This window comes from Pterocles gutturalis, unplaced genomic scaffold (genome assembly GCF_000699245.1).
Source record: "Pterocles gutturalis isolate BGI_N339 unplaced genomic scaffold, ASM69924v1 scaffold3410, whole genome shotgun sequence".
NCBI classification, from domain to species: Eukaryota; Metazoa; Chordata; class Aves; order Pterocliformes; family Pteroclidae; genus Pterocles; species Pterocles gutturalis.
In genome coordinates, this window is record NW_010140444.1 from 28,110 (window position 1) to 42,447 (window position 14,338).

At 37.8% G+C, this 14,338-nt stretch overlaps 1 protein-coding gene across 1 annotated transcript; it reads right to left on the reverse strand.

The window, feature by feature from the left end:
* Positions 1–723: 723 nt before the first annotated feature.
* RFT1 (RFT1 homolog (S. cerevisiae)) lies at positions 724–13,864 on the reverse strand (the record flags this gene model as incomplete). Its single annotated transcript, XM_010083647.1, has 11 exons — positions 724–910; positions 1,805–2,054; positions 3,369–3,474; positions 5,817–5,961; positions 7,201–7,331; positions 8,423–8,473; positions 8,752–8,830; positions 10,431–10,565; positions 11,920–12,021; positions 12,604–12,793; positions 13,734–13,864. Coding segments are annotated over 11 exons (1,485 nt in total), but the record flags the coding sequence as incomplete, so codon positions are not given.
* Between the last annotated feature and the right edge of the window lie 474 nt (positions 13,865–14,338).

A 14,338-nucleotide genomic window follows, 5' to 3' on the forward strand; every position in this document is an offset into this window, starting at 1 on the left:
AAACACTGCTTTTAGCTAAGGCTTCAGAGTATTTTTGACAAGTTCATCAATACCCTCATAAATGGATATGCTGAATGAAATGATCTTACACAGCTAGCATGGACACATGCTGTGTATTCCACTAATTTACCTGTAAACGTCAGAACTTTCTGTCCACTGCTTTACAATTCAAAACACAGCTCAATTTCTCTGCACCGCATTATGTTCTACTTCAGTAACAGTTATATTGCTATTGGTCCTTGCCCCAGTGTTTTCTTCAACTTTTCTTTTGTTTTGTGGCTTTTGGGGGGTTTTTTGTTTGTTTTTGTTGGGGTTTTTTGTCAGACCATTTATTTTCTAACCAGCTAAGCAGCCCACCGTGCCAAGTAAGGCCATTCTTCATTACATCTTAAGATGTATGCCATATGAGGCCTCCATCCCGTACTCCCCAAGGTAAGAACGGGAGCTCTCTACACGAGGTCTGTCAGAAGGGTGTATCTTAGACCTTCATTCATTACCAAAGAGGCTGTTTGAAGAAAAGCTTAGAAAAGAATGATGCATTAAGAGAAAATTACTCAGCTATCTTTCACTGTACTGACCTGCTTAGAAGACAAAATAATATTCAGTTGTCAACCTTTTGCACTGGCACTCCACTATGAATGCTTCCAATAAATACATGTGGAAACCTTTTTCCATACAGATCTTATGCAAAAAATACAGCCCTTTACTGCAAGGATGTACAAGAACTGTTCTGCATGTGAGCATTTCATGTTCCTTTCTTCATATACCGGGAGAGGAGCTGGCTTCGGACGAAGTGGATCAGCTTGGTCTCTGTGCAGAACATAGTAGCGATGGTTGCTGCAAAGCACAGAGCGCCGATGCTGATGTGAACCAGCCTTGCCACCCAACCCCCATCACAGCAGAAGTATACCTACGACCAAGGAAACAAGCAATTGCAGGAAAACCAGTCAGCACACAAAGCAGATTTACGGTCTCAATAAAAAAAAAAAAAGTCCAACACCTCTCTTGACTGTGCTACCACAACTATCTAGCTGAGCGCAGTTTTGCCACATGCACTGATCCTCCAATAAATCCTCTTTATTAATCACAACACTTGTTTTCTTAAGAAAACTCCGTCAGCAAAAAACAAGCATTCAGTAGGTACCTGGTAAATGTGGAATTTACTATCTGGAATGCAGAAATATGTCAATCGAGATATTAGGAAAACTCTGCTGGTGCCATCACACAAGTCTGCTACTTTACAGCAATGATTAGGCTATTTTCTAACAAAACCCCACTGGAAATCTCCCATTTCAAAATGTAAAGCTCTCCTTTCTAAGGCATGTCAGATTGAAAATTCACTAAATTTTTGTACATTGAAATGCTACCACCTCTGTAATAATCACTCTACGCAATTACAATCTTGTAGTCTGAATAAATGTGATAAATTTGCTTTCGTCAATTTTTGTTTCTGTTCTTGTTTTGTTTTTTTTCCCTATTATTTTTTTATTACAGAATTTTAATAACAGTTTCTTTGTGCTATTGCAGAATTTCAATTATTAGTAAGAACTAAGGACATGGATTTATCTATAGACAGCACGAATGTGTCGAATTTTACTTGCCAGATATACCTTCTACAGGTGGCAGAAATGACTTCGTATCAAAGATAAAACCTCTTAAAATTGTACCTTGCCTTGCCTGTAACAGAAGTCTTCCAGCCTATCCTCATTACCCTTTTTTGCAAGTGGTATTTCTCTGCTTGTGGACACAAAAGTCATTTGACACTAACTTTCACAGTGAAAGCAAATCTGGGAAAGATGCTTACCTCTGAGAAACCAGTGATCACTCCACTGATGATATAAATGAGTACCAAAAATGGTGAGGGAAGCAAACCCGTCAAAGGTCTGTAAGTGCTTTCTTTGAAGTAATCATAGATATAGTGGATGCTGTGAGCTATTCGAATACCCATGTTAAAGCAGTTGGCAAGGATAAAGCCTATGCTGCCATGCCAATGGGTCAAGAAATAAGAGATGCACAGAAATGTGAAGGACAAGGCCAGCATAACAAAATTGTACCTAGGGGGGAAAAAAAGAAAATCAATTTAACAATGTATACAGATACAGTATTTATTTACTAACTTTATCTTTGAAGAAATACCACAATTTATTTTCTAAAATAAGAAACAGAGATTCTCTTACCATCTTCTAAAAGCAGAAAAATTTAAGAAACAAGATTTAAATAAAAAAAATCACTGAAAGAATGGAAATACATCAAACAAATTAAACTCACAACTAAATTATGAGAAGAAAATCCTATTTCACTGACCAGCTGTATACTCATTTCAGGAAGTCAAATTTAGTAACAATGATTAGTAACATAAACAGTTGGGGGTTATTTGCTATTTTATTTTAGGTGTGTATTAAAGAAAAATCATGCTCAACAACAAGATGATACTTTATTTAGTTCCTGCTCCAAACAGCGGCTTTGAAAACACATTCACACTTTAAAGGGGTCATGAAAGCAGCCCTTGCTAAGTCTAAAACACACAACATTTGACAGCAGAAATTAATTTGGAAAGGCCTTGTAAGGGACAACTGCTACATGAACAAAAAAAGCTTGATGGTAGCACTGGGAAGGCAACTGGGCTTCAAAGTCAATAACGCAGGATGAACACAGAATCAAGAACTAATCCAGGCTGGAAGGGATCACAGGGTCACCTAGTCCGACCTCCCACTTAAAGTTGATAAAATCCTGAATTCAGACCCACAATTCAGATCATTCAGAAGTGTACCTGATACACAGTAACTGTACATGAAAAATTTTAACAGTTGGGAAATTTTAATAAGTTTTAAGTGATAGTCTGTCTTAAGAACTACAACTTCAAGTGCAAATGTACAGAAAACAAGACTTCACATTTAAATTACTTTTCCAGTTGGTGATGTACCAAAAGCTAATTTAACAATCTTTCATTTCTTAATTTCTGACCTTTTTACCCAAAGATGTAAACATTTGCTAAAGTTTCTACATCAATATGCAGACAGCTAAAAAAGGAGCTGGTTTTCAGTGGGGCAGGATATTTTTATGCCGATTTCAAATGCACCAACCTCCTTATAATGTCATTACTAACAAATTTTTAAGATCAATGTTTATCAACAAACATAAGCACGTAAAAAACAGAGGTAGTGCATGTTTGCTTGCCTATCTCTTTCACCTGGCTCTGGAGACAAGGAACATAGTTCTTAAAAGAGACTGCTGAAAGAAATTTGCTCTCTGGAAAAAAGCATTTCCAGGCACATATCCACACAAAACAATTGTTCTGTTTACATACTGAACCCCAAGCAAACCATACACACATTAATTACAGAAATATTCTGGGGACTATTTCCTACCTGTCTACCTCTTCTTTGCACATCAAAGCAAATGTAAAACATTCTGTTACTCCATTGATAGCAAGAAATAGGACATATAAAGAGTAACATCGGAGGAGATCTGGACCTAAAAAACACATTAGAATGACAATTAGATTATTATTTCTCCTATAAAACTGCATTGCTCACTAAGAGATAAAACTTGTAATGTTATCACTAATAATGGAGACTTAAGTTCATTTGAAGAAGTTTCCTGTCCCGGCATCTTGACAAGAACACAAATAAGCAAGGCAAAATAAAACCCCAAGCATTCAAGAATAGCAGATACTACAGTGACGGAAAAGATACCCACCAAAAAAAAGTATTTTATTAAAGGGATTTCCTAATTAAAAATTAATCTTTATCATAACATAAATCCTCTATTGTACAGAAATTTCTGGAAATTAATCTATTAGTCATTATGAGATACTGAAAGCAATAAAATGTATATTTTCCTAATTGAAAATTAATCTTTATCATAAATCCTCTATTGTACAGAAATTTCTGGAAATTAATCTATTAGTCATTATGAGATACTGAAAGCAATAAAATGTATATTTCGAACACAATAGTAAGAAAAACAGAAAGGCTGTTCAAGACATTCAAAACTGTGGTAGATAAAAAATTATATTCAGATTTTTATGGGTCAGAGACAATTTAGACCTGACTTCAAAACTCTCCACTCAGACCTTCATCTTTTTCTTGTCCTTTAGAAGCTATAACATTAGAAAAAAAAAATCCCATGCTTTTTAACAGATTAGTGTGCATCCCTGAATATTCCTTCTCGATGGCAGCAATGCAGCTCATTTCACCTAGTCTCCTCTTGTTTCAGTTCTAAAGAACAACTGCCCGGTGGGGACTAAGTACTCTGCACACATCAGGCAGAGCTGAAGACTTTCTTTTCCAGTATGCATAAAAACATTAGACTAGAGAGCACTCAGATAAAAAAATATCCAAATGAGTATTTCAAAAAATATCTGGTCAAATAAGTCAGCACACATGGCTCTGCATTTCATTTTCACACATCATCCTTAGGTAAAAAAAAAAAAATTACTTATGAGTCACTTGACTTGCATCCATATTCCTAAACAGAGTCCTTTTCAGTCCAGTAAGCATATCTGAAAGATTAGGCCCAGACACCCATTCTTGAAAACAAAGAGGGACAGACTTTTCATAAAAAGAGCTGGCTGACAGGGTCCAGAATGACCATCTTTCACAATATTTGCTTTCAAAATTAGGAAAAGATCTGATAGAACCAGCAGCAAGACAACTCAAAACATGCAAAAGTTAAGAACATTTTTTTCCTGGTAATGCAGACACAGAGTTTTCCTTAAAATCACTATAAAAATCAAGCATCAGCTTCCAATGAACATGTAAGGGTCTAAAGCAAAAATATCTAAATGCTTAACATTTAAAACCAGAAAAGTGTCCATGGGGTTAGAATATACCAAATGATCTTAGCACTGAATAAGGTAATTGCAATTTATTTTAATATGCAGTAAGCAATATTCCAATAATATGGTTTCAAGGTGCACAGCTCCAACAGGTGCAACTGTCTTCAACACAATATACTGCCCCAGGCTTTCAACTTCCCTGTAACTTTCTCTTAATTATAATAGATGTGAAATGGAAAATACAAGCTAGAACTCTCCCACAATGGCACAGGGGCAAAATTTACAGACAGAAATGCAACAAAAAAGCTCCTCTGAAGAGCTGCTAGATCTTCACCCAAGATAGATCAGCTAGGAATCAAGCCTTCACACAGGGCTCAGCTACAGAAGGCAGACTGTTTTTGCTAGTCAGAGCTACTGTACGTCAACTGACAAACCAGTGAAAGAACCCAATAAAACTCCAGACTATAATTTATTTGCTTATGTTTCAAGAAGGAGTTAAATTAACCTCTACTTTCTCTCCTGAAAATCTAAGGTTGACCTACAAATTCCTTGATTGCTTCTGCGTACAACTTTTTAAAACTATAGTGAGATTGTTACCATTATATGGTTTAGCACTGTAAAAAAAAATATCACTGCTTCTGTGACAAAACTATGGATTCTTTGGTTCCAGTTTATTGTAGGAATTGGGGGGGAAGAGGGGAGGAGTGTTTTTGTTTTAAACAGCTGGAGTTAGCAATTTTACATCATGGAGGAGTCAAACATTTAAAATGTTATTTTCCAATTATGTGAAATTGTGGGAAGGTAGGGCCCCAAACCTGATCATACTTATTTACAGCTCCTCAGTATATTTTAGTTTAAGGTGACTACATATTTACAGATGCTATAATGAAGGCATGAGTTCTGGATTCAGACAAGCCAAGTCACTGATTTCAATAGGAGTTTTACAGAAAAATCTGCCAATTTACCCAAGAATTCATAACAGCTGCAGTTTTTCTTTTTGAAGAATGCTGCCTTTGCCAGCCCTGTAAGACTTTACCTGTTCCAGAACTGAGCATTGAGCCTCCATAAATATCCAGAGCCAGCTGAGAATATGCATAGCCAAAAACCGTGATGGTAACGCCAATCAGAAGCACAAGTTTCAACAGTGATTCTAATACATTTGCAGCCAGAGCAACATCATCCTGAAAAATAAATGCAGTCAATTACATGAATCAGAACAGTTATTTTGAAATATAAAAACTACTTGACAGAAATCAGTTTCCATAGCGTAAAAAAGTGTTAAACAAAGGTTAACCTTTGTTACTGAATTATCCATACTCATGGTCTTAACTTCCAACAGGTTTTATATATTTGTTATCCTATTCTATCTTTTACACATCATAAATTCAACATGAACATGAGCCATGAACATGGCTGTTCGAGGAAATGTGCAAACAGCACTTGCACCTGCCTAACAGTTAGTAAACGGCAAAGAAGAACACAGCATCTGCCCAAAATCACCGTTTGAGTCAGCAGGAGGGTCAGATATTTATAGCTGCATGGGACTACAGGATTTGCCACACCAGAAAAAGTAATTTGGCAGTTCTGCTACCTCATTACAAGAAACATTCTTATAATTAAATGTAATTTCAGTACAGAGTAAAAACTCACAATCATTTTGCCAGTTATATATATCAAGTACACTATATATAAAACATATATATACACACACGTACACCTTTCTTAGTCCACCAATGACCTGAAACATGGAATTTGTTGAACTGTGTGCTGATGTGCAAGTAGCAGGATTACTGCAAAAAGCTGTCATAGTATCAGATAAAATCACAGGCTAACCTTCATGACCAATCAAGAATTTCTTACCTGGAGCATGCACGAATATTACCCCATGGAACAAAGACTTTGTTCATTTAACCATTAACACTCCACATACTTCAGAAGCTCAAGAAAAATCCTTTTCTTCCCAGAACTGCACTCATTGGAAACATTACTCTTTCATACTTAAGAGCTACTTATATTTTCAAGTAAATAAAATATTTTCAGACAGCATTTATTTGATAGAAATAGCATGTTTTCATGATTTAAATAATTGCCTAAGCATATCTGGAAATACAGTAGGGTTCACATCATACTGTTTGGAGCAGATGATGTTAACTTCATTTATAATACAAGGTGGTACTACTGTATTCCTTTCTTAAGGAATCCTTAATTTCTATCTTAATTTCTATTTCATTAGCATTTTACCGATTTTCTTTTTGGTCCAGCCTCACTCAACATTTTTGTTCTCCACTTCAACTTTTCAATTTTAACAGCCTTTATACTCAAATTTAAACACACACTTCTGCCAGTCACACTTCTGAGATGCAACTTATCTGTAACAAAAATCAAGCATTTGGCATATAATTAATCCAAAATAAACATACCTGTCTCTGATCCTTTACATTCTTCCCTCTTTCCAACACTTTAGCAAAAAAGACATAAAAACTCTCCTCAATAGGCAAAAAGACAAACCTGGCCACCAGTGAACCCAGATTATTCACAATATCGTATACACCTTTAAAAAAAAAAACAAAAACAAAAACCAAAAAACACACAACATAGGAGCAACCTGGAATTAAAATGCGTCTAAAAAAGTTACAAGTCTTTAACAATTACATTAATTCTAATTTAACATTTCCACCAAAGAAAACCCAAGTGGAATTTAGTGCAACATTAAAGCAGTGTTCCCTAAAAATTCTGACGGTCACAGCAACCACAGCTCAAAATTAGAGGGCTTGCTCATAGATGGCAAAGCTAGGACAAAAGCATCAACTACATAGCTGTGAATCTAGTAACAGTACCAAGCCCCATTCAAAATTCTTACTGTAGAGGAATTTAAAAGATCCTGATGAATTTCACTTAATGAGAACAAGAATGTAAGGATTTACTGATACAGGAGAAGAGAGATGTCTATTTTTAGTGTGAGGGTCTTCTGTCTTTCTGCTTTCACTGAAGTGGAAGAGCAATCTTACATGACATTTTACCAGCACTTCCATCCTCAGCAAGATACTGCTCCAAACCTGCTAAGACATCTATGTATGTATATGTGCGTGTGTACATATATATATACACACACAGAGTACAGCCACTGAGAGCATATGAGTCAGGCCTAAGTGCTTCACATATTCACAGTGAAATAGTGGAATAAGGTTCTGGATGATTTCACAGGACTTGGAACCAATGTTTCTCAGCATTTTGAGAGTACAGCATATTTGTACTCATTGCTCTTTTAATGATCCTTCAAGAAAGAGACAGCTCAATTGTTCTGCAGGGGAAGAGGATCAGAAGCAGCCGCAGTCACTGGTGACAAGCATATGTACTCAGTATTTATAGGGGAACATACTACTTCCAGCAATTAAAAGTAATTCAAACTAGCCAAGAAACTTCTCATTGTGGGCCAACAATTAAGAGCTTATTTTCCTTCCGCAAGCTATAAACTCCGAGGTGCTGCCAAATCAGTCATCTGAACAGCTACTGCCATACATTGCTCTGTAACCACACAGAATTATTTTACAGAACACAAGTCATGCAATACTATGAACAATGATGTTCTTGCCATAACAGCTATCACAGAATCAAAAGGAAGATGGAAAACAGCACACTTACCCTGATCTCCAAAATTTAACACGTTCAAAAAAGTCATCACATATCGTTCACCTATAAGTTCAAAAAACAGAAATTAAGAACAAGTCCCTAAATCTTTGCCAGTACTTGTTCAGGCACTTCCAACATTAAGTATTTAAGAGAAAGTCAAATAGGATAGCACCCAGTTCAGAATGCCCTCAAAGACTTCATTTAGGTTGGTAACATCTGCTGGCAACAATCCCTGAAAGTCACATGCCCATGCCAACCCCCAGCTTTCTCAAGCTTGAAGTCAATTTTGTCAATAGTATTCACTAGCCCTTCTCCATCACAACTATAAAGTCAAGCCTCACCCTCTGTCAAAATCTGTTTCAAGAAGGATTGTTTAAAGAAACTCCAAGTCAACCATGCTTCCTTCCAGTTAACAAAGGCCTGCAAAAAAAACCTGAAATGTAATAAACATAACTGAAACTACAAAGTGGAAACAGAAAATACAAAGCCACTACTCTAGCTCTAACCGTACCGACGAGGAAAACCCACAACATCACAGCTACTAACAACTAACCTAATTTGTTAAATTCAAGCATCAACCTCACTCTGATCTGGCAAAGACTTTTGCCCTTGCTGAAAATTACTGTTCTTGCAGATAAAGCACACGAACTCTGCCAGATTGTGAGGAGAATGGATTGAGAGCAGCCCTGAGGAGAAGGACTCGGGGTGCTGGTTGACAAGAAGCTCAACATGACCCAGCAATGTGCACTTGCAGCCCAGAAAGCCAACCACGTCCTGGGCTGCATCAAAACCAGCATGAACAGCAGGTCAAGGGAGGTGATTCTCCCCCTCTGCTCCACTCTCATGAGCCCCCCCCCTGCAGTGCTGCATCCAGCTCTGGGGGCCTCAGCACAAGAAGGACACGGACCTGTTGGAGTGGGTCCACAGGAGGCCACAAAAATGATCAGAGGGCTGGAGCACCTCCCGTACAAGGACAGGCTGAAAGAGTTGGGGCTGTTCAGCCCTGAGAACAGAAGGCTGTGGGGGGCAGACCTCAGAGCAGTTTCCAGTGCTAAAAGGGGGCTACAGGAGAGATGGGGGGGGCTCTTGATCAGGGAGTGGAGTGATAGGATGAGGGGTAACAGTTTTAAGCTGAAAGAGGGGAGATTTAGATTAGATATTAGGAATAAATGTTTTCCTGTGAGGGTGGTGAGGCAGTGGCCCAGGTTGCCCAGAGAAGCTGTGGATGCCCCATCCCTGGAGGGGTTCAAGGCCAGGCTGGATGAGGCTTTGAGCAACCTGGGCTGGTGGGAGGTGTCCCTGCCCACGGCAGGGGGGGTGGGACTGCTTTAACGTCCCTTCCCGCCCAAACCATTCAATGATTCTATGATACAAGCTTTCTACAGAAAATACTGTTCAAAGTTAGAGGGGGAAAAAAAAAAAACAAACATGCTGTTTAGCATGCCAATATAACTTGCACCTTCACTGTAGATATAAATTGTTTACTGCTCTTCAAACTGTCTTGCAACCAAGAACCACCTTTACCTTTTCAAACTGTAAATCTTTTTCAAAATTTATTCTTCCTCACTGTGCCTTTTTATTTCTTTCTTTGCCTCATTTTCTTTTGAGAACATCAGAGATACTTGAGCCTCTGTAGGATGCTGTGTTCCACCACATTTATTTTGTGGAAAAGTCCAAGTACCAAAATCCATGGTAAAATGGTTCTGGTTTCACCCCTGCCTCAGATCCACTGATACTCAGTCATTCCCCTGCACACTGCAGATGTTATATCTCCAGTTAATGGTTTGTGCAGAGATACCAAAAGATAAGTCAGCAACAAACCCGTAACAGAGAGCTCAAGTTTCATAACATTTTTCTGACAAGCATTTTACTATTACACACCACAAACAGAATTTTTATATTTTTTTTCCTTAATCACTCATACATTCTACAGTGCAGGGATACCCCCAAAATCACTTCACTATCTCAAACTACTTAAAACTACTGACTTAAAATTCAATAAATATACTGTGCAACATACCTCATCTTCCACCAAGTTAGGTAACAGAGCTTTCATTCTAGCAATTGGAAATGACTTCTTTGTTGCTTCAGGAGACCCCAAAAACATCACAAAATAAATTACATAGCACATTACCAGAACGCTGGCATATAAAAGCTGGAAACATAGGGAAGGAGAAAAGAAAAACAGTTATACAAAATTACTTACAAATGCAGAATTACATGCTAGAATTACATACTAGAATCCCAAATTCAGTGAGAAGAAAATGCAATAAGTAGCCTTATTCCTGTCAAATATCAAACTACGTACAGATTTTCAATTAATACCTCTCAAGAACGCTGTTGATCTGTTTTCTTTTTTTTAATCTGTAGGTTACGATAGCCCTTTGCTAATCTTTATGTTATATTCAGCATTTTAAGAATTATTATTTAAAGCCCAATTATAAAGCAATTATTCACTCAGTCAAAATTCAAGTGGACAGGGTAGCTACTGTCTAAAAATCATTTAGGTTGGAAAAGACCTTTAAGATCGAGTCCAACAATTAATCCAACACTGCCAAACCTACCACTAAACCATGCCTGTAAGTGACACATCCATACATCTTTTAAATACCTCCAAGGATGGTGATTCAACCAAGCCACTTCCCTGAAAAGACCGTTCTAATGCTTGACAGCCCCTTTGGTGAAGAAATTTTTTCCTAATATTCCACCTAAACCTCCCCTGGTGCAACTTGAGGCCATTTCTTCTCATCCTATCACTTGTTACTTGGGAAAAGGGACCAACACCCACCTCACTACAACCTCCTTTCAGGTAGTTGAGAGCAATAAGGTCTCTCCTCAGTCTCCCCTTCTCCAACTTCAATCAGTTATAAACTACCTACTACAGCCACTTCAAAAACTGAACAAAAAAATAACCTAACATCTACATCTGAGGTGGATTACATTTTTATTTCTAGGTAAACTGATAGTGCACAGGCCACAACCCTATATTTCAGGTCCCAGTATATCCCTTCTTCATTGCAGTAAAAAAAAAGTTTTAACTCAAATACGTGTTACACATGATTAGCACATATTGCCTTCTGATAAGACAATACAGGTTGGTGGTACAGGCTGATAAAGTTACATGTGATTATGGTCTTCTACACAGTAAAATCCAGAGTCTAACATTAATTCTGAAGCCAGACGGTGAACAGAGTCTTTAAGCATTAGAATGTGTAACTCATTAAACAAAAGCCTCAACATTAAGCTTATACAGAACAACTTGACCTTACTGGCAAAATGTACCTTCACAGACAGAAGGTGCTTTCTTGCACCTCCATTAAACTGTTTGATGTCAAAGTACAAGTTAATAATGAGTACAGAAAAACACCAAATACAAGTGCTAAATCTTAAACCTCCCATCAGCATGTTGTCTCACCTCCCCAAAGTTATTTAGCAGGCTAAATGTTAAAGGCAAATAAAAGTTCCGATGAACCAAGAATTTATATAAAAAGAGAACACAGGAAACTTACCTGAGCTAAGGAAAAAATGTAGAGGCCCCATTGAGGATAAAGGACTACTAAAATAACTGTCAAAATGCATTTTGACACTACTGAAAGACTTTCAGCAATTACCTTTAAGAAACAGAAAACAGAGGTTTATTTTCTGACAAATTAACCACATACACAAACCTAAAAGACAGTTTCACACATAGAATTTACGTAGGAACATAAGACTTCTAAAGTCCGTGTGACTTTATCAAAGTCTTTCTGCTGAGTTGGCCGTCTTAGATTACAGTTTCTCTGCAAATTTTCTGTTCTTGCATCTCCCAATTCCTCCATTGCACGTTCCCAGTCCTTTGTACGGGACGTAAGGGAGAAAATTTTGCTTGAGACGATCATGTTATCAATTGTTGCATTTCACAATTTCATACCAACAATCAACTGAAATGCAAACCTGTGGAAGCTATGTGCCTCTCCCTCCAACTAAAACTCTTAAATCTTTAATGATCACTAAGGTGATAATTTCTAAATAAACCAACGTTCTTGCTTTAACAGGTCCAACTTCTTATCTATGTTACAACTATGTCATATCATACTAAACAGGGTTGGTTTTTTATATGCTTGAATATACAAAGATCTAGTTCAGTTATCTGTTATTTTCAATAGAGAAAGATAATTCCCCCTATGCGCGTACGCCCCATATACTTTACTAACCTTAAGTCTCACAAACAAATGAGCTTGTGCTAAAACCCAGAGTGGTTCTCCCAGAAGTTCAATAATTGCAGAAAGACCAAATGCCACTACACCAGCCTGATAATGAGGAACCACAGAAGGATCAGGTACTTCAAGCAAGTGTAGCCAGACTAAGCCCAAGAAAATAGACCAAAAAACACCAAGAGGGACTCTAAAAAGTTAACATAAAAATAAATCAATAGAAGTGTTACTTTATCAGAAAACACCCAACAAAAATTAAAGTGTCACATATTGTCATAACAATTAAAAAAAAAAAGCCCTGCGGAATTATCTTCTATTGTTACTATACCAAGAACACAGTTTTTTCTTTATAGCTGTGCAGTTCCAGGGAAAGTCAGTAGGGTACCCCAAGGGAAAACTGTTATTTTGTTGTGCAGAAGCAGTTTTCTACGGTTATCAGGTAGTTAAACTTACTTCCCAATCCACCTAATTGTGGCTGCACAGCTGCTAGATCCGACAGAAGGGAACTGCACTCTCTGGCTGCAGCTTCACATAGACTTTAAGCTATCTGCTTTTTGCGACAACCGGCGCTGCAGTGAAAGTAGCCGTCCTACTCACTCCCTCTTGCTTAATTCCAACTCTTTGTTTCACCTTTTCACATCTCTCCTACCCAATGCAAACATGTTGCCACCTCGCTAAACTGCATCAGGGCTCAAGAGACCAAAAAAATTTAGTTTGAGGGGCAAAAAAAATATCCTAAAGCAGCTTCACAAACGCACATCAAGCAATAAAAGAACAAGACTGAGCAAGCACAGTAAGAAAAAATAAAGGACTACGTATTTGTGCAACAGGGTTTTCTTTTAACAGCTACAACATAAATGAAACCTCAGGGTGACAGAACGAAGGGCTCCTAGTAACACCTTCAGTGATGCACTTTCCTGTGTGCTCCAAAAAAAGACATCAAGTCCACAAACACTAAAGCAACAGACTTGACCAGCTTCCTGCATCAGTCCTGAAACATGACTGAGGTTGATAGACGCTCAATGCTGAAATAATTACCTCACTAAATAAATATTTGCTCTCATTTTGTGAGCTCTCAGACAAGAATTAGAAATAAATTCTAAAAAATAAAGTTTTTAAAGGTATCTTACGTCAGCCACAACAGATTAATTGTTTTGGTCCAGTTTCGCTTTGCACTTCCACTCAAACAAGCTCTGCGAAACGCCTCCCTGGCTAGGAAGACAACTGTTGAATACAGTAGAGTTAACCTAAGGGAGGCGAGGAGGAAAAAAAAGGAGATAAAGTTATTTATTTACACACTACTTCTGAAATCCTTCATGCAGTAGCATCACTGACAGTTTTTACAGAGGACTGCCTGACACACAAATCTAACAGACATGCAAAGAAATCATGGTGACGTGATGTAAATTATCATTATCTCCTGAAAAAGGAGAGAAAGTAATTATATGTGATTATTCAAAGAGCAAAAACACTTTAAACATGCTATAAACCAAAACCGCAGCTGCACAATTTATTGCATAGCAACAGCATTGTTATAAGCAATTGTGTCTAGGTTTTCCTCAGCAAGCTGATGGTTTTCCACGGAAGAAGGTCAGCAGTGCTCCTGTTTCAGGCCAAAAAAGAACTCGGGAGACATTCAGCGATCAAACACCCTAAAACACCCAACAGCAAGTTAAAGAGCAGCACGCAAAGCAGTATCACCCCCGCAGCCCGCAGCCCCCGCCATGCTGCGCCA